Here is a 17,946-nt window from a genome sequence, read left to right on the forward strand (position 1 = left end):
TGCCAAGCAGTCACAGCAGCTTATAAAATGTTGGTAAGACAATTTCAGTTTAGAGCTGAGATGAATAAAGAGCAAATGATAAGATCTTTAAGGCACTTAATCTCATGTAGGGCAAGGTCTGACCAATAGAATGGGAAGCTGGTCCTAGAGTTCCCATGTCCTAGAAGAGAGGGTAGATTCCCAGCCTGGCCAGCAGTGTCTGGAGTCAGCGTACAGCCACAGCAGCCATCGCTGCTTGGAAAGAGGAAACAGGATGCGAAGCCAGGCAGCCCCAGCACTTGGTAAAATGATTGAAAAACCTGGTTATGGCCAACAGGACACCCTTGGGGATACGGCGTGCAAAACAGCTCCTATCAGTAACCACAGTTGTCAGGAAACTCTGTGCGAAGGCAATCATGGATGACATGGAAATTTCATTGTGTGATATTAAAGAAAGGAAAAAGAGGCACTTAAAGCACCCACCTGGAACACATAGCCACGCTGCACTGGCTGCACAGTGCCTGCTGCTGTTCACATTCACGAAACCAAAAATGCGATCTGGGAACACAAAAGCGGCTCCCTCTGCAGTTGCTGACTCGCTGGCTCTGGTCATAGTGCGGGAGGGAAGAACCCATCCCTGCAGGGACACCAACCCACACACCTACGTAATGAGGCTGTTTAGAGGCAATGTCACTGCTTTCTCAGATAGAGCAGACAGTCAAAGAGCAGCCAACCTTCCTGGCAGTACCAGGAAAACAAAGGAAAGCTGTGACTGACCCATTTTCCATCAAATGGAAACTCTGCTTTCGTTTCCCATTTTAGCTTCTCCTTTTGATACATCTCTTAGCAACAGCTCTGCTGTGTCCTCACGAGCCTCTCCTTGTAAGGAAAAGCAAGAGCCCATTAATGAGCCGAATTTAACACTGGGGAGATTGTTGACCTAATTACACCAGCAACATTATTAGACCCATTATGTTAACCTTCCGCCACTGTCAAAAGGAAAACACCTTTCAACTTTAATCAGAGCATCAGGAAAAAGGCAAGAACAAGGAGCCAGAAACGCCACGCCTTGATCTGTATCCCACAATACAAGACTCAAAGCCATAACCCAAAGTGCAAACGCATGCACCTACAGATGTATCAGCACTGGGTGCAGAGCAGCTGTGGCTAAGTGAGCTCTAGGCCGTGTGCGTGAGCGCTGGGAGGATGCCTGAAGGCCGCCCCTTCACAGCGTGGCGCCGGGAACATAGAGCCAGTCGGCGAGCGCCGTGGGCAGGTGCGTCACGGCCTGCAGCCTCACCCACCAGTAGGTCTCCATGGGATTGTAGCGGCTGTTGGGGCGCGCGGAAGTGAGCGCCTCAGTGATGTCGTTCAAGACCAGAGACATGTCCTTCAGGCCGCTGGTAACGAAGGACTTCATGAGGGCCACGTGGCGAGCGAAGTACGCATGGCCGTAGTCCTCCCGCACCACATCACTGGCCCCGTTCCACAGCACCTCCGCCTCTGCCTCGATGCCCTCCGCTGTCAGGATGCCCGTCGCTGCCACGAAGTTGCTGGGCTCGATGAGGATGACTCTGACGCCCCAGCGGTACATCTCCTGCCGGAGGCAGTCGGAGAAGGCCTCTACCCCGAACTTGGAAATGCAATAGCAGGAGCGAGACGGACTCACCATCCGCCCCAACATGCTTGTGATATTCACCACGCGACCTGCGGTGGGAAGAGCAGGAGAGAAAATCAGCTGGCTGCTCTCAGCTAGGAGGCCAGGACTGGTTACAGGGGAGCCAGCCAAAACGTCCTATTAGAAACTATGTTGTTGGATGATGCCAAGTTGTAAAATCTGAATCTTCTGAGGGGTGCCCAAATCCCCTCTCGAGGAGTCCCTGTGTCCTGATTTAAGCAAGCCTGTGCCCTACATGGATGACACAAACATCTGCCTCTATATCCAAAAGAATTTAGAAAGCATGCAAGACATCTTCCTCTTCCTAGCTTCCAAGCAGGGCAGTATCCAGATCCTGAGGTGCTATTAGCTGTGTGCTCTTAGCTCAGCGTGCCTCACTCCTCCACCTCGCTGGGCAAGGGGTCAAGCTCACAAGCAGCAGGATTACAAGCCAGGAGGTGCAGAACTGATGCTGTGCGAGCTTCCCAGCTTTTCTGTGAGCACAACAGCTCAGCTGCAGCCCCTGTGCCTAATGCAGCTAGGCTGCTTCTGCACGTGAGCTGCGTGCAGAGAGCCCTTAACCTGCAGCACCAGCAGTGCAGTTTGTTCACCCATCTGGCCAGCCAGGAGCACCCACAGAGCTCTGTGGCTGGGATAGAGGAGAGGAGATGCTGTAGGCTGCTACAGGACAGGGAAAAGCAAGGTGTGCTGCCTCTGCCAGCAGCCCAGGGCAACCCTCTGCAGAGCTCTGGCAGCTCACAATAGACTGTGCTCTGTCCAGGGGCAGTGACAATAGTGGTCACGCCGCTGCAGGCACGCCGCCCTTCGCCAAGACCAAGCCATTTGCAGTTATGGTTTCAGCTGCATTTAACAAGCAGGCCCTTGACACCCCATCAGCTACTTTTGCAGAGAGGACATTCACAGCCATGGAGCACATTCCTACAGAGCTTGAAATTTTAGCTGAGGAGCATGAGGGAGGCTCTGTTCTCTCATGTAAGACCTTCTAAGTGCAGCTCAGAGGGACTATAAGAACCACATATTGGCCTGATGGGTAAGTTGCCTTGTGCAACTTACCCATGGGGCTTTTTTAACAGGTACTTACATTCTGGAAATAGCAGCTGAGAAATCCTCTCAGTGTAACCCCTTTCTGTCCTCATGGAGCACAGCTGTGCCAGCACTCTCCCACACATGCTAAATAAAGAAGCCCTTCAGAGTTCTGCTCATACACGTCACATTCTTTATATTAAAAAAAAAAAAAAAAAAAACGGACTCGATAATTGTTTTTCTGTAAGACAGCTAAAATGCCTCCATTAGTATCATTTATTCCAACACTACAGCATAGCAATCAAATGCAAACCAAGTAACATGAGGGGAGTGGCTCCAGTATAAGCATCTGGTACCACTTTGCAGGCCAAGGTATCATATGCCTGGCCTCCAATTACTGGTCCTAAAGGTCTGTGTCCCACAGGTCCTGTTTGTAGCTGTCAGCATTGCACAAACATTGCTGAGACCCTGGGATGTTTAAGATGGCCCCTGCTATGTAGGTGCCTGGACTGCCTCCCTGGGTAACCCGGGGTTCCACCGAATCCCAACACAGCCCACTGAACCTTGCTGCCCACCTTGCTCACATGCCTCAGACTCCAAAGCCTCCCTCCTTGGGCTGCACAGGCATTCCCCACAGTAGAATTTGATCCATAGTTTTTAACCACTTATCTTTGTTGCACTGCAAAAGTGCTGTGGCTCTTGCCCCCCTGCTCAACATGTACCTTTAGCTCTGCGAACAAGGGGCAGGAAGGCCTTGGTCACTCTCACAGTGCCCCACAGGTTGATCTCTGCCACTTCCTTGTACTTGTCCAAACTCGTGAATTCCACCTCTCCGAAGGTCGAGACACCAGCATTGTTCACCAGGCCCCAGAGTCCTGCCAACAAACATGTGGTTAAAGAGTGGAACGAGGAAGAGGGTCAAAGAGAAACAGCTTTAAGCTCTAAGCAACCCAACTCCTTGACAAAGAACTGGACACTTTTGCAGAAAGGAAGAGGAAAAGCTTTGCAAGGAGAGGAAACGGGCTCCAGGGCCCAAGAAGTGAAGGCTGCAGGATTCAGCTGGAGCTCCAGGGGTCACAACAGCACTGCCCCACGAACACCTCATGTCCCCAGGCCCACTGCTGCATCTGTGCTTTCTGTGTGACTTTTCTCTTTCCATGAAGAAGAGAGAAACGCAGACAAGAGTCTTCAGGGAGTTTTGACATTGCTATCACAAATGCCCATGTCATGCTACCCTGCTGCTAAGTTTATCAAGCACTCTTGAAGCTTTTGGGGCTGTATGTCCTGCCTCTGCTCCATAGCCTCCCTGCTCTGATGTTTGTAAACCTGTCCTGTAAATTTGTCATCACATAACAACCATGTAGCATCTGAACATGGCAAATTGCAGCTTTCCACAGCAGCCAATACATACCATGGAATTTATCCTCCTGGTGCATTTAACACCAGTGTGCCCTTGCTAGACTGCTTGTCCATTCTCACTGTGGCCCTCCCTCTGCCCCATTCTCAGGGGAGTTCATCCTCCTGAATGCTTCTGCCAAACACTGTATAATGGTTTGCAAAAGGTCCTGCCCAATTCAGGTACAACAGTAAATTAACCATTCCTGCCCATCTACGCCAGAATGGATTTTCCTGTTCACCCCTCACAGCTGCCACCAGGCCAGCTTTTTCCATCTATTATGTGGTCGCCAACTCCCACCTCTTCCCTGCATTTCTGTCTCTGTCCCTAGCTCACTTCGTTAGCCTGCAGCGCTGTTCTCCCCCAGATCCATCATTTCTCAATCCCAGCCAGGCCATGAGGAGGCTGTTTGGGATAACAGCTAAGGGATTACTTGCAGCAAAAGCCAAGAAAACATTTTGCCTGCCTATCCTTGCTTCTGTTTTTATTAATCAGTTTCTAAATGCTGCACTTGGGTGCTGCTGCTTCCATCCAGCATACCCTGCCTGTCACTGCTGCCCTTATTGGCACTGCCAGCATTAAGGAGACAGGATCTCTCTGAAATAAATCCACGCTCTACTAGCTGGTACAGCATCTCAGCCTGAACTGGGTCCCCTGCGCTGCTTCAAAGCATGCTCTAATCTCTACAGGGTCATGTAAACTGGCATCTACTGGTGTCATTTCACAGGTAACAAGCTCCACACAGTAAACTTGGCAGGGATTTACCACAGACCACAAAGACAGCTACAGTGATAGTCACAAACTAAGTTTGCAGAGTAGTTACTGGTTCCAAGTTTTTCTACAGCTATTTCTTGTGTAAACAGGTTAGATTTAGGAACACTTACAAAAAAGTAATTTAAAATGGTTCGTTCTTCTTGGCATTTCATTGCTACCAATCAGGTCATGTTATACAGTACAAAGTGCTGACAGTTACCTCGTCCCTAAACCGTTTGCAGGACAGTGATGTGTTCATAGAGCAGAGCTTTATCATTATTAATTTTTTTTTACTGTGAACAGAACAGTGGGAACTGGATAAGATCAAAAGCAAACAGTGGCACTCCCATCAAAATGAGCTTAGACTCAAAGGATGTATGCACATAGCAAAGCAGGAAGAGGTATGAATGTTTAAACACAAGACCTGTTCTGCACTGGCTCCCTTGGGGCCATTGTGTAGCGTGCAACAAGTGCCCCCACGCAAGGCACTTCACTCTGCATACAGAGTATTTTCCTGCGCCTGTTTAATGGGCACTGATTATTGGCAAGTCCCAAGCACCAGTCACACTTACACTCCTGAAAAGAGGCGTTTGCTGTTTTGCACACAGTGCTGCAGCAAACAACAAGAACATAAGGCTCTCGGAGCAGGAGGGACTGGCCCAACTTGCTGATCAAGGATGCAAAATTTCTGTGTCCCTGCTGGGCACAAGGTTTCGTAAACACTGCATTCATAGAAGCAACAGAGCTGCTCCCTTGCAAACTGTGAGGCAGTGGGAAACAGCTGTGAGCTACTGCCATTGCTGAGTTCTTCAGAAAAAGCTTGAGAAGCTACAAAATGTGTGACAAGGGTAGGACGACTGTGTAGGAAGAAGAGTCATGCAGAGCGAGTATGGGTGGGAAATGGCCCTGGCTACACTTCATGTGCTTGTTTCAGGAGGAGGGGAGTGTGCTCACACACTTTGCATGAAGGTTAAAACTGGTAAGTAACAGTAGCTCTACATTCCTGTGAACAAAGACAGGCCCACGGCAGCCTCACCCATGCCCCAAGAGGAACAACCACACCTTCACCACCCAGCCTGCACGGAGGCTGAACACAGAGACCCACGGGAGGCAAAACAGGCAAAAAGGGACTCCCGTCTTCTTCTACCCTTGGGCTGAGCTTACCTCCTAAGGTGGCATGTGTTCTAAGGTGGTCTAGGCTGAGCCCATCCTGGATACTGCCACTGGACAGTTGGCTGGCAAAGTGAAAACAGGGATTTTATCTGGCTGCAGAATGATCCCGCCAGGTTTGGGGGAGCCAGGTTTCCAGTCCAGCTCAGCATTCAGTCACACCAAGAGGCTGAACCAGCACAGGGATGGCACGGACAGACAGCAAACCAGCCCTGACTTCATTAGGCAGCAGGGTCACCACAGAAAGCTCTGTGGGACCCACACTCCAAAGAAGCATCAGAAGGGCATCAGGCTCTCCCATATCATATGGCCCTCACAGATACTCAAGGGCAAACAATTGCTCTCCTGGGCTTGCTGCCACCTAACACTTTCTCGCAGGGAGGAAGAAACTCTAGGGGGTCCTGGTCTCTTCCCACATGGCTGGCATGTCAGTGGGAAGCCAGTACTGCCCAGGGACCCGAGTCCTGCATTAGCCAGTCACACGCTGTCCCAGGCATCCAAGTCTGTGAATACGGTTCTGGCAACGTAGGGACGGCCTGGCCAGAGCAGCACCTGCCCCGGGCAAGGGGCCAGTGAGCACACCAGGGAGCCGGCTGGCTCGGGGAGACTGGCTTCCCACACACCTTTCTCTGGCTCCTTCAAGTTTCTCTTCACAAAATCGACAGCTTGAGCCACTTCCTGGTCACTGCACACATTGACCTGCAGCACCTTCATGCGATCCGATTTCAGGTTCCTCAGCTCCCTGGCTCCATTGCCGTTCTTATCCTGTTTAACCAAAAACAAAATAGCTTCTGGTAAGAGACGCTAGTAGCATAATGCATTTCAGGGCTATTAAAATTGCACTTAGAGGCATGCAGAGAGGCAAACAGACACGTGAGCCATATTAACCATCATGCAGCCCACGTTAGCATCCTCTTTCCTCCAGCACAACTCCTACCTCGCTATTGCTGACCCACTGCCTTGAAAGGGCAGCAGAACCTCGTCCTGCTGGCTCCCTGCACAGAGGGTCACACAAGTGGCACTGTGCCAGGCACTGGGACAACCTGGGGAAACCTCAGCTGCCCCTGTCCCCACACTTTGTAGGACACACAAGCAGTCTCAACTCGATTTTCTAAGATAGATGTGCAACAAAAATAAAACATTTCAGCCATTAATTTAAACTAGAATAGCAAAGAACCGAGCAAAGATTAGCCACATGGTTCTACCACAGGCTCAAGATTTAATTCACCATATTACTCCCTGCATCGCAGGCTCTGTTTCACTAGGGAGGAGGAAGTTATGAATTGGTGAGTCACCGTGCCTGGCTGCCACTCTTCCCCCAGCACTGGATACCACCTCCCACAGAACAAGGGCAGACAAGGTAAGCAACCCACTCAGCTGCCTCTGCTGCAAGGCTGATGCAAGAACTGCAAAACTGTTCAGCTTTTCCACATGCATCTCGGATTGTCTAGCTAATGAATATGATATAAAAGTTCTTCTGTTCAGTTCGGTAAATGATGATTTGTGAAGAAGGAAGAGCACCTAAATTCCTGCCTCAACCTTAAGCAAAAGAGGGTAATTCTGTTGCAGCAATACATAATTGATCCAGATTTATGACAATAGGGATGAATTTCTGCCCCCAGTTGCATATCATTTCACAGCTGAACTACTTTTAAATATCACAAAACCAGAGCACAAAAACTTGAAGTTCATCACAGAGGTAATTCCCAGCAACTTTCCAGGCAACTCCCAGCCTCCCTTCCCCAGTTCCTTCCTGAAAGCTCCCCCCAGCCTCGTGCCACTCTCCAGAGACACCTTTAGCAGAACCTCACTCTTTCCTTCCCAGTTATGCTGAGATAACTTTATCCTGCCCTTGCAGGGCTGCAAGGGGCTGTTGCTGGTCAAACCCAGTCTGCACAGCCTAGCCAGAGCTCAGAGGCTCTCAGCAAAATAAGCCCTCTCTGCCCAGCAGAGAGGAGTCGCTCAGGCCCTCTGCTGCCTTCCTTTCGCTTCACTTCTTCGCTCCTGTGCTGCTTATAAGGATCCTGATGCAGCTTGTGCTAATGGAGAGGCAGGACCACAGACCATGGCTTGCTTTTTTTTTTTTTCTCCAGGGAAGGTGGTGGAATTCAGCAGTAGATTCCAGCAAGATTTTGGTTATCTGCAGTGAGACTTCAGTGGGAATCAAACAGCGCTGAAAAGCTCAGAACTGGAAAAAAAAAAAAAAAAAAAAAAAAAAAAAAAAAGAACACCACCACACAGCTCCTCAGCTGCTTACCCTGAAGGCAACCCCAAAAGCAGCTTGTCACTGCGCTCACGCTTTCCCTCTTGGTTGTGTCTCGGCATATATGGAGCTGGCCCAACACTTCATACCCATGTCCACATCCTCTCCTGAAAACGAGGTCCCTCCATCCAAGATTTCTGAGGAGCTCAGTCTCGTGGGCTCCCACAGGCACAGTACACGTGAAGGGGATGCTCTTATTTGGAGGAAGAAACACAGATCCTGGTTACAGGCTCCCAGCCTTACGGTTCACACCAGCCTCACCAGAGAGGTTGCTCTGGCAGGGGCAGCCCCACTCTGCCTCGGCCAAGGAGTTTCAGTGCAGGGCAGCAAACACTTCAGAACAGCTCGGCCACAAAGACTGCAAAGGAAAGCAGGACTGGGCAGCCTGCTGCTGAGGGCACTCACCGAAACACAGTCTGCACCTTTGCTGCTGCAAATTAATCCCACTTCTGCACGCCCTTCCTCTTGTAGCCAGAGTGAATGATTAACTAGCCTTCTTTTGATAACAACTTTCTCCTTGTCTTCTCTTTTTCAGTTTAAATAATCTCATTTGTTTTTTCAATGTTTCCTCATGGGTCTTACTCTAAACGTCTCATCACTACCCTTGCTTGAGTTTACACATATCTTTGGTATAATACAGCATCTAGAATCAGACACCATGTCCCAGCTGAGGTCTTACCTGTGTTGCACAGCAACTTAGACACGGCTTTGCTATGACTGCTTCCCAGGAGATCTGCCCTATTCTGCCCATGTCCCTGACCCTTTCCATTTGCCCTCCCTTATCAGCACCAGTTTCCTGTCAGTCTGGCTGCTGCCCAACCACCTGTTCCCATTTTGTGGTTCCTAAGCAGGATACTTCACACTCACCGTTATTAGATTTCATCCAGTTGATTTCGACTGATCTGTAAAGATGATCCTGAATCCTAATATATTCTCCCCAAAGTCTGCAGTCCTCCCTGCACGTCACTATGCACATTTTTTTTTTTCAATTCATTTTTCTCTTCCAGGGGCACTTCCAGGAAAGCATGACCACTTTTTAGCACAGGGACTGCAAAGCAGTTCCAGGCCCACTCACAAAACCCTCAGCAGTAGCTCACGATCCTAGATGGGTCCAAAAGGGCTGGTATCAATCACTTCATAACAAACTGGGCACTACTTCAGTCTAGCTAGTTAATGAATGATGGGCTGCGCCTTGCGGCTTCTCCTTCAAATACCCTCCAAGCAGGAACACAACTTTCCAAGCACCTATTGGCAACTGATACACTTAGGCCTTACACCATCAGTTTGCACATGAAAATATCACGAGCTACTGTGTCAGAACACTTCAGATACACATTTACTCCTTCACCTTCTATGTCTCTGATACTTAGCTTATCACAGAATGAAATTGAACTGATACGGCACAGCTTGCTCTTGGTAAACCTGTAATGGCAGTTTGTATCACACTATGCTCTAGATACGTTCTAAAAATTATTGTTGTCTGTGCTGCAGCTTCATCCGGGGAACTGAGGATGAGTTGCCACATTGGTGATTTTAGAGGTCTGTCTTCCTTTGAAAGGGAGGTTTCATATTTGTGCTCTTCCAGTCTCCTGGGAAAGCCCCGGCTTCCACAACCTCCTGCAGACACCACCTGGAGCGCAGAGATCACTTGGGCTCACCCCTTACATGTTCTCCATCACATTTCAGCAGGTTTGGTAGCCTGAACGTTTCTACTCATACGAACAGCCTATTTTCCTTTTCCATCCCATAGAATGGAAAAAAAAATGTATTTCCCCATGAAAATCATTAAACAGCTGAATACAATATACTTTTTTTTCCAGTATAATTAAAGAAAATAAAACATTGACTATTTCAGAATTTTCTACACTTTATATTCTTCAGTTTCTTTTGTAAATCATCTATATGCTCGCCCACCTTTTTAATTATAATACTTGAACAAAAACTACCCCTTGGGCTCACTTGTCCTTGCTAAATGAAATACTCTTTGCGCTTGACCCTCTCTAGCTCTTGTCTCTATCCACCTGCAGTATCCTTGTTATTCTTGTGACTTGTGATCATTAAAAAGCTGCAGACGCACTATATGGACCACCAGCTTGCATTCAGTTTAAGAGTTTTCTATGACTGCTAGGACTCAAGGGATCCTTCAATTCTCAGCATAAAAGCATGAAAGTAAGTGATGACAGAGTAACTATGTGTGAACTTGAAGCCTGGCATATGCTCCATACCTGCTCTGACCCTGCAGGGAAACTACAGCAGCTCATTCTTCTTCCATGACAGGGCAAGTTTCCTTTAACTGCCATGAGCAGTTACATGCTGCATCCTTAGCTACATGGCTTCATCTATCCGCAGTATTCACTCAAATGCTCATAACTCACTCTTTGCAGTAAGAGCTTCATACCTTTACTGGTGTTTCCTGCTTCTTTTGGAACTCATTAGTATTTTCTGCAGTTACTGTATCCTTCCTTTTCTTGCAAAAGACAGATCCAGGTGTGAAATAGTTTACCTGAAGTGCATTCTGCTGTTACGCTTGTAGTAAGTTCCTCCTCATTATATATATATATATATATATATATATATATATATATATATATACACACACACACACACATATATATATATATATCTTTCTAGTATGTCCCCAAACCGCCTAAAGCATAAGGCTGTTCCATGGAGATGTTGGCCATCTCACGAACTATGGACAGCATTCTGCTGTATCACTCTGCACTGTGTTACAACCAGATCCTGTCCCTCAGATGCACCTAGCAGCAACAAAAAACCAAACAAACACAAAAACAGTAACAACAGCAGACAAACTAGGCCTGGGACACTGAGCCTGGGTCTCCTGCTCCCAGGTCCAAACAACCCAGAGGAAGTTTTGAAAGACAGTGAAGATGAGGGACGGTGCAGACAGAGAAGCATATTTGAGATCTGCCAGGGAGCACAGCACAGAACAAGAGTCACATCCTCACATTCTCTCCCTCTTCACAAAAGAAGGGGTTAGTTGATCTCCTGAAAGCTATGGTGAATCAACCATGCCTGCTGAGGCATTTCCACTTCAGCACAGAAATTAAGTAGGGACCACAAAATCTTTGGGTCTGAATTAAGATACCACCAGACCAGATGTGGGGATGCTGAGGACAGCCATGGCATTGTGGGACAGGCAATCCCGTGATGAAGAGGCAATGTTTGTTTGTTAAAATGAGCAAGTGAGACTCATAGGGTACACGTAGTTCATGTACGTGGCTTTAAAGAGAGTCTGGCCTTCTGTGCTGCCTTCTGGAGCAGCATTCTCAGAATCATTGCATCCCCTTTTTTTTCTATCCCTCATACCTGCTGCTCTGCAATATTTGTGTCTGACTTGCTATCACAAAAGATACAGACAACCCAAAGCAGGGTATGACGTGAGTACAGAAGGATTTAGAGCGGCCATATGGAAATTTCCAAAGAGCGGCAACTTTCCAGCAGGACTCTGTTGCTCTCAAATTACACAATATGTCAGCTGATCATTTTCCCCGCTGCTATGGCAGAAAAACGTGACCTCTGCCGAACTCAGGCGGGCAGGGAGCGCTACCCTTCACACACCTTTATTGTTCTTCCCTGCTACGCTACTTGAAAATCTATAGCCACTGCTCTCTGAGCACCTGGACTAGAACAGCTGTTCCCAAACAGCTTCTATTCCATTTTAAAAGTTAAAAAAGGTCATTTTTCTTGTCCTTTGTTAGCACTAAAATTCAGGGTTATTAGATTATTACACTGCCAACTGAACTCACTTGTTAATCCCCCCCCCCCCACCTTAGGGAAATAAGTCACTTTCCCTACCCAGCTCTTCTGTTTGTGCTGCTGCTGCCTTAGGTCCTTTACAAACTTAAGTCAGAGCAGAAAGCAGCATTCAACTGCAGGGGCAGATAATCTGTATCGCAAGAGTTTTCTAAGCAGCAGCATGTCAAAACATAAGCTTAAGATCTTGTCTTAAAGTTTAATATTTTGTCCTAAGCCCAATCCCTGCAGAACTGCAAAAGCAGCACCTGCACTGATGAAAAGATCTGAGAAATGAGATGCCAGTTAGTTTAACACTGATAATGTGCACAGCTCTGGTATCAACACTGAAGAAAAGAAAAATGAAAGACACGGCGAATGTAGGCGAGCTGGGTTTCTCTGAAGTATATAATGAGCTGGGCAAATAGGGCAAGAACAAAGATGTTAAGTCTCCAGCAAGACAGATGGCAATCAGTACTGGAAAGGAAATATTCTTGCTGGTGTAAAGTCACTGCTGGACTTCCTTGAAGGACCAACCTCATTCAGTATTTTATGTTTTATTTATACAACTGCCCTCCATAATATGGGAGTTCTGGTGAAATCTGCTGATGAAAATGTTGGAGACCAGGAAGAGTAAATTATGCAAAAAGAACTGGATGGTCATGAAAGCTGGACTAACAGGACAAGATTAAAGTTAGCAACAGGGAGTGTGAAGTAATGTAACTATGATAAGAAAAATCAGCTGTGGTTTAATGCACCTACACTGATCTCTACCAACAGGTAAATGCCACCTGCCAAATGTAGGTGATAAGAGGGTGACACCCAGAGATATCTGAGAGGTACAGGTAATTTTTTCATTCAGCTATCCTTTTCATAGAAGTAGGTAGAGGACACATTGGAGACCTTTGACATGAATTTGAGGAGAATGTCCCCAAAGGCAGGTGAGAGAATGGAAGACAGCAATGGAGATGCCAGAGGAGAGAAGAGCCCACCATGTTATAGTGATCTTGCATTAACAAATTCACCAAGAGTGTTGCAGAGGCCTCCGTGAGCACTGCCCTATTGCGTGAGCTATTGCACAGACACGTAGCTGATGGTCTCAGCTTGAAGAGCTCAGACTTACAGTAATGATGAGATGTAAGAAGCAGATGAAGCAAGGGAAAATACACGAACCCTTCCCACTGCACCTCCCACGGGTCTTGAGCTGTGGGACTGGGAAGCTGCAGATGAAGCGGTTGATAACTGAGAATTTTGATCAATATGACTACTCACCGCTAGCAAGCATCCAGCAAAAACGGTGAATCCCTTTGCATGCAGCTGCTTAGCCAAGGCATGTCCAAAACCTTTGTCACAGCCTGTGATGAGCACCGCTTTCCCATCAACCTGTGTGGGGAAAGACAGAAATTTATCATCAGACACTGCAGTGTTCCAGGCACCAGAATGCAATGGAGTGACCTATAGTCCTACAGTCAGGGCCAAACAATCACCATCAGCAAATACAGGTGATGGAGCTGGTACCTGGGCTCTCCATATGCCCGAGCTCACTGACCTGAGCTATCTGAAGGATGGCTGTTTAATCCCAGTAAAGGTTCACAGTAAAATCTGCAGAGAATAAAAGGCATCTCCTAAAAACAGGAATGATCTTACAGGCATGGGCATCTAAAGAAAGCAGGCACAGCTAGCTCAAATCTGATGCATAATTCTGGACAAACATGACTCTGCCTGCGGCAAAATCCAACACGCAATGAAGAGGATCATGATCCTCTCTAGCTCAGCTCCCTGCCCTGTTTATGGTGGCAGGTACAGGCATAAGTGACAAATCAGGTGCAGGTCACAACGGGCACATCCCTGTCTGCACACTGAGTTCACTGCACTCTAACCGTAGCAATTTCCGTGGAGCTACGGCTGATTCCACCCATGTAAACAAGATTACAGGATTCCTGTGTACAAACACAACCAGCTCACAGCTATTGGGAAACCTCAAATTTAGTCAATTGCTGCCTTGTAACGATTTGCACTGCCTTGGTACAGCAGTTAGAACAGACCCTCTCTCTCAAGCATCAGTGGCCAAAACTGAACAAAAGCATTTCAAAAGTCAGTGATCCACGGGTTTCCATGCGTTGCAAGAGTAGCACAGAAAACCTCAAAATGCCAGTACGTTGTTTATTTTAAGTGCACAGCAGATCTTTTAACTGCAGAGTGACTCTCTGTTCTGTATCTACTCCCACTCTTTCCAGTTTATATGTTAGTGATTCAACAGAGCATGTAGGAATGTGACTATAGATTAGAGACCTTCTGAAAATACTGCAGTCTAAGAGGAGAAGTGCATATAATCCTCCAGTTCTCTCCTACATTAACTGACAGATAAATTGAGAGATAGCTGATACCACATCTAGAATGACACAACAGGCTTATGATACGACTAGGAACAGAATCCAAAATCCCAAAGAGAATCCTGTGCTGCAAACCACTGCATATTCACCCTCTTTCTTTGCCTCTTCCCCCTGCTTTCTTCCCCACAGCCATGGAGCAATAAACTCATAAGGTTTAACTGAGCTAGCGGCCATCCACCTGCAGGGATCTAGACCTCTCCAAATCGAAACCATTATCTGTCGGAACATAACACAAAGTAGTAATAAAGATTGCAAGAATGCAGTAAGGAAGTGAGATCACTTCCTTCTCTGCCAAGACATCTGCAACTAATATTCTCTTTTACTGCACTAACAATCTCTGGAATGTGAACATTTGTATTTTATACTACTCGTGCATGAATTGCCCCATTTTTATCTGAAAAAGTGGCTAGATAGGCAAGCACAATCTCCAGTGCTCTAGTTGCTTGTTTTGCCAACGTAGGCAGTAGTGAAAGGGCAGTAAGGAATAATTGCAGGGTGATAATGATCAGTTACTGCACAAATGCAAGAGGAGTTTAAGCAGACAGCAATAAGCAAATAAGCTACACCCTGTCCTGTCCTCCATCTTATGCCGAAATTACTGCTTTCCCAGGAGACTCATGATTTGACATTGAAACTGAGCTGACTGAAAGTATATTCTGAATGTAGCGTATGATCACCCATATAAATTCCGATTCCTGCATGCAGACAAAAAGCACAGGCTAGTTCTAATAACAACAGCCGGCAGCTACAGACACTAAGGATACAAAATAAGTAAAAATTAAATTACTGTGCTCAGTACTAATCTAATTTATAGTGACACAGCTCCAAGAAATGAGGATGAAGCACAAACCAGATCACAGAATTCAGCAAGGTTACCTCCTCCCTCAACAATTCAGCACCTCTTTAGAGGTGAAAGAATTTGATATTTCCTCTCCCTCCTCTTCCTTATACCTTATGGTTCTGAAACCTGGCCACTTCCAGCAAGCAAAGGAAGGGAGCAGAAAACAACAAGCTGGGATTATTTCCAAAACCAAGAGAGGTAAATGGAAAAGATTCACTGCAATGACCATAATCAACTCCCTCATCAACCAGGCTGATAAGGACAGAGCTCGGCTGCAAGAAGTAAAGGAAGATCCATCTACCAATGGCAGAGCTATCGTCTCATGTGCACCTAATTTTAAATCTCCGCAGCTGTTTGCTGTCACTGATTAAAAACAAAAGCAAACAAAGAAATAAACAAAAAACTAAAAGCAGCAAAACAAAAAGGAGATACTTGGAAGAACATTTCAGCTGCCTATTAATGGGCAGAAAGGTGAGGAACAATTTGCAGTATGAAAACATTCCCAAGATTACTTGCTTGCATTAACAGTAATTATCCTAATTACTGGTAATGAAACATTTGACTGCAGGGGCACGCTTCAAAACAACAGTCCCAGTCCCAATCCCAGCAGCAGCAGTTCACATGCAAAGAAACCTCAAGGGATGCACTGGAACTCAGATCACTGGCTGTCCTTATCTTTGTGAGACACTTGGCGTGGGGAGAACACCCTAGGATGAGAACAGGGAGTGATCCCATTCCCAGAATGTGCATCAGTGGATATCCTATCCTAAAAGTCTGTAAAAAAGGAGAAATCATCCTCCCTGCTTCTGAAAATGTTTAAGAGGCCTCGCACGTCCAACTCCTAAATTTTTTGTAGGAGTCACTTTCTTACAGCCTGCAGTTTGACACAGCAGTGAGACAGGCACAAAAGGCTGCCCGCGCAGGCAGAGAGTACCAGGTATCACTGTGGCCTTAATCAGCTTTTGGGAGGGAGCTGCAGGTGCTTCACTCGTTACCACTCCAACAGTGCTCTCAGACAGGAAATACTACAGGAAACAACGCAGTGCAGCTGGCACCTGAGAGCCACTAACGTTGTGCAAAACAAATTCTTGCACTGGAAGTGCTGGTATGACATCTCAGTAGGGCAACGCTGCCGGTGTCACTGCTATGTGATCCACGGCACTTGAACACCAATCCATGCTCCGTATACTTCCAACAGTTCACTAGCCCCAGTGAGATGAATTAATTGTAACTTGCAAATGGCTCATGTACAAACATCACTGCTTTTTGTAATGGAATGCGATTACCTTATTAAACTAGAGAATTTATTTCACTCATGCAGATACTCTTTCAAAATTAAATAACTTATCCTCTTTTGAAAATAAAGTAAGTAAAGCTACTTTGATCATCTCTTTGGCAGCCTTTCTGGGCAACTGGGGACCACCTCTGAATTACTGAATTTTCTGTAATGCAGAATAGCACAGACTGCCTGCTTACAACACAGTTTAGCTCTGAGAAGCTCGCTTCTTCCCTTTCAGTACAGTAAATACAGGAAGACAGCAGAAATCAATTAAAGCGCTAGGGAGTAGGTGCCAAATTACTCCTGAAAAGCTGGGCCATCATAGTTGAAAGGCTTCCTAAACCAGGGGCAGGGGGGCTGATAGTGCAGTTCTCTGAAGAGGCTGAAGCTACAGTCCAGCTCCCAAGGCTCTGCAGAAGGCAGCATTGCCATGTGTAACCACCAACCCCATATCCTGCCCTTCCCCAGGGCTCCAGGTGTGCAAGAACCTGGTGCAAGATTCCAGGCCAGACACCTGGAAGCACCAGGTCTGAGGGAAGATGGGAAAAGCTGGAGGAACAGCAAAGTAGGAGACTGCAAAGACTACAAAGTGGATGTGGCCATTTTAGAGGGGGCTGGACCCAGCTGGGAGCAGGAGACCCTGGATCTAACAGACTAATTTCTTCCAGGGCCTACACGAAGCTTGTCTGGAGCATAAGCAAGAACTAACATTGCCTGTGAAAGAACCCCAGACGCTTCATTCTTAAGAGACTTATACAAGAAAACTGGTTATACTGATATTATGCTGGTATAATTCCTTGCTATTCACATTTTTTCCTCCCTCATACAAATTTCCAAGTTTAAAAGTCAGGAACAAAAAGCAGCATCTCCATTATTTCACTAGTCCTGTCAAGAAGGCCCACGGGTGTCACAGTAGCAGGGAGGGCAGCATCGCAGCCTCCCTCAAACTCCTTCCCGAAGGGCTGACAGGCTTTGGGGAGCCCTTTCCAGCCCCGGGGCTGTGTGCCCGGCAGCTTCGCGCTCACACTCGGCCTCAGCGCATGCCCCACGCGCGCCCCTGTCCCCGGGGCGGCCTGAGGCGCCTCACGCCGCGCCCGCACGCGCCCGTTTAACGGTCGAGCCGCAGCGGCCGCGCGCGCCCGGCCCAGGCGACGCGAGGCGGGCGCCATTTTGTGCCCCCGGGCGCCACTGCCGCCCGCGGGCGCCTCTCCCGCAACCGGCGGGCAGGGGGTACCGGGCGCCCCGGGGGAGCCGCTCCGCGCCGCGGTACTCACGGGCAGGGCGCGGCGGCGCCGCGGCAGGAGGCGGCGGGCCAGGCACCGCCCGCCGCCCGCCAGCAGCGCGGCGCCCAGCGCCAGCAGCAGCGCGACGCCGCGCATGGCCGCAGCCCTATCGCGGCCGCCGCCCGCACACGC

The 17,946-nt window shown here is 47.8% G+C and overlaps 1 protein-coding gene across 1 annotated transcript; it reads right to left on the reverse strand.

Annotated features, from left to right (window-relative positions):
• Nucleotides 1-971: 971 nt before the first annotated feature.
• Nucleotides 972-17,910, reverse strand: LOC104573438 (D-beta-hydroxybutyrate dehydrogenase, mitochondrial). The gene is made up of 5 exons (XM_088525552.1): nt 17,806-17,910; nt 13,291-13,401; nt 6,623-6,764; nt 3,403-3,555; nt 972-1,686 (listed from the first exon to the last, which is right to left on the reverse strand). The coding sequence occupies exons 1-5, from the start codon at nt 17,908-17,910 to the stop codon at nt 1,205-1,207; spliced, it is 993 nt and encodes a 330-aa protein (XP_088381678.1). The 3' UTR covers nt 972-1,204.
• Nucleotides 17,911-17,946: the final 36 nt, after the last annotated feature.

Source organism: Tinamus guttatus, unplaced genomic scaffold (assembly GCF_059628265.1).
Source record: "Tinamus guttatus ecotype Peru unplaced genomic scaffold, ASM5962826v1 Tinamus_guttatus_pri_ptg000227l, whole genome shotgun sequence".
In the NCBI taxonomy this organism is placed as follows: domain Eukaryota; kingdom Metazoa; phylum Chordata; class Aves; order Tinamiformes; family Tinamidae; genus Tinamus; species Tinamus guttatus.

Bases quoted from the DNA above. Each gene is read 5' to 3' on its own strand.
- LOC104573438 (XM_088525552.1), bottom strand. From the start codon at position 17,910: ATGCGCGGCGTCGCGCTGCTGCTGGCGCTGGGCGCCGCGCTGCTGGCG. The intron at 13,402-17,805 runs GTGAGTACCGCG...TTCCCCACACAG, and splicing joins GGCGCCGCCGCGCCCTGCCC to GTTGATGGGAAAGCGGTGCT. The intron at 3,556-6,622 runs GTGTGTGGGAAG...GTTTGTTGGCAG, and splicing joins CTTGAAGGAGCCAGAGAAAG to GACTCTGGGGCCTGGTGAAC.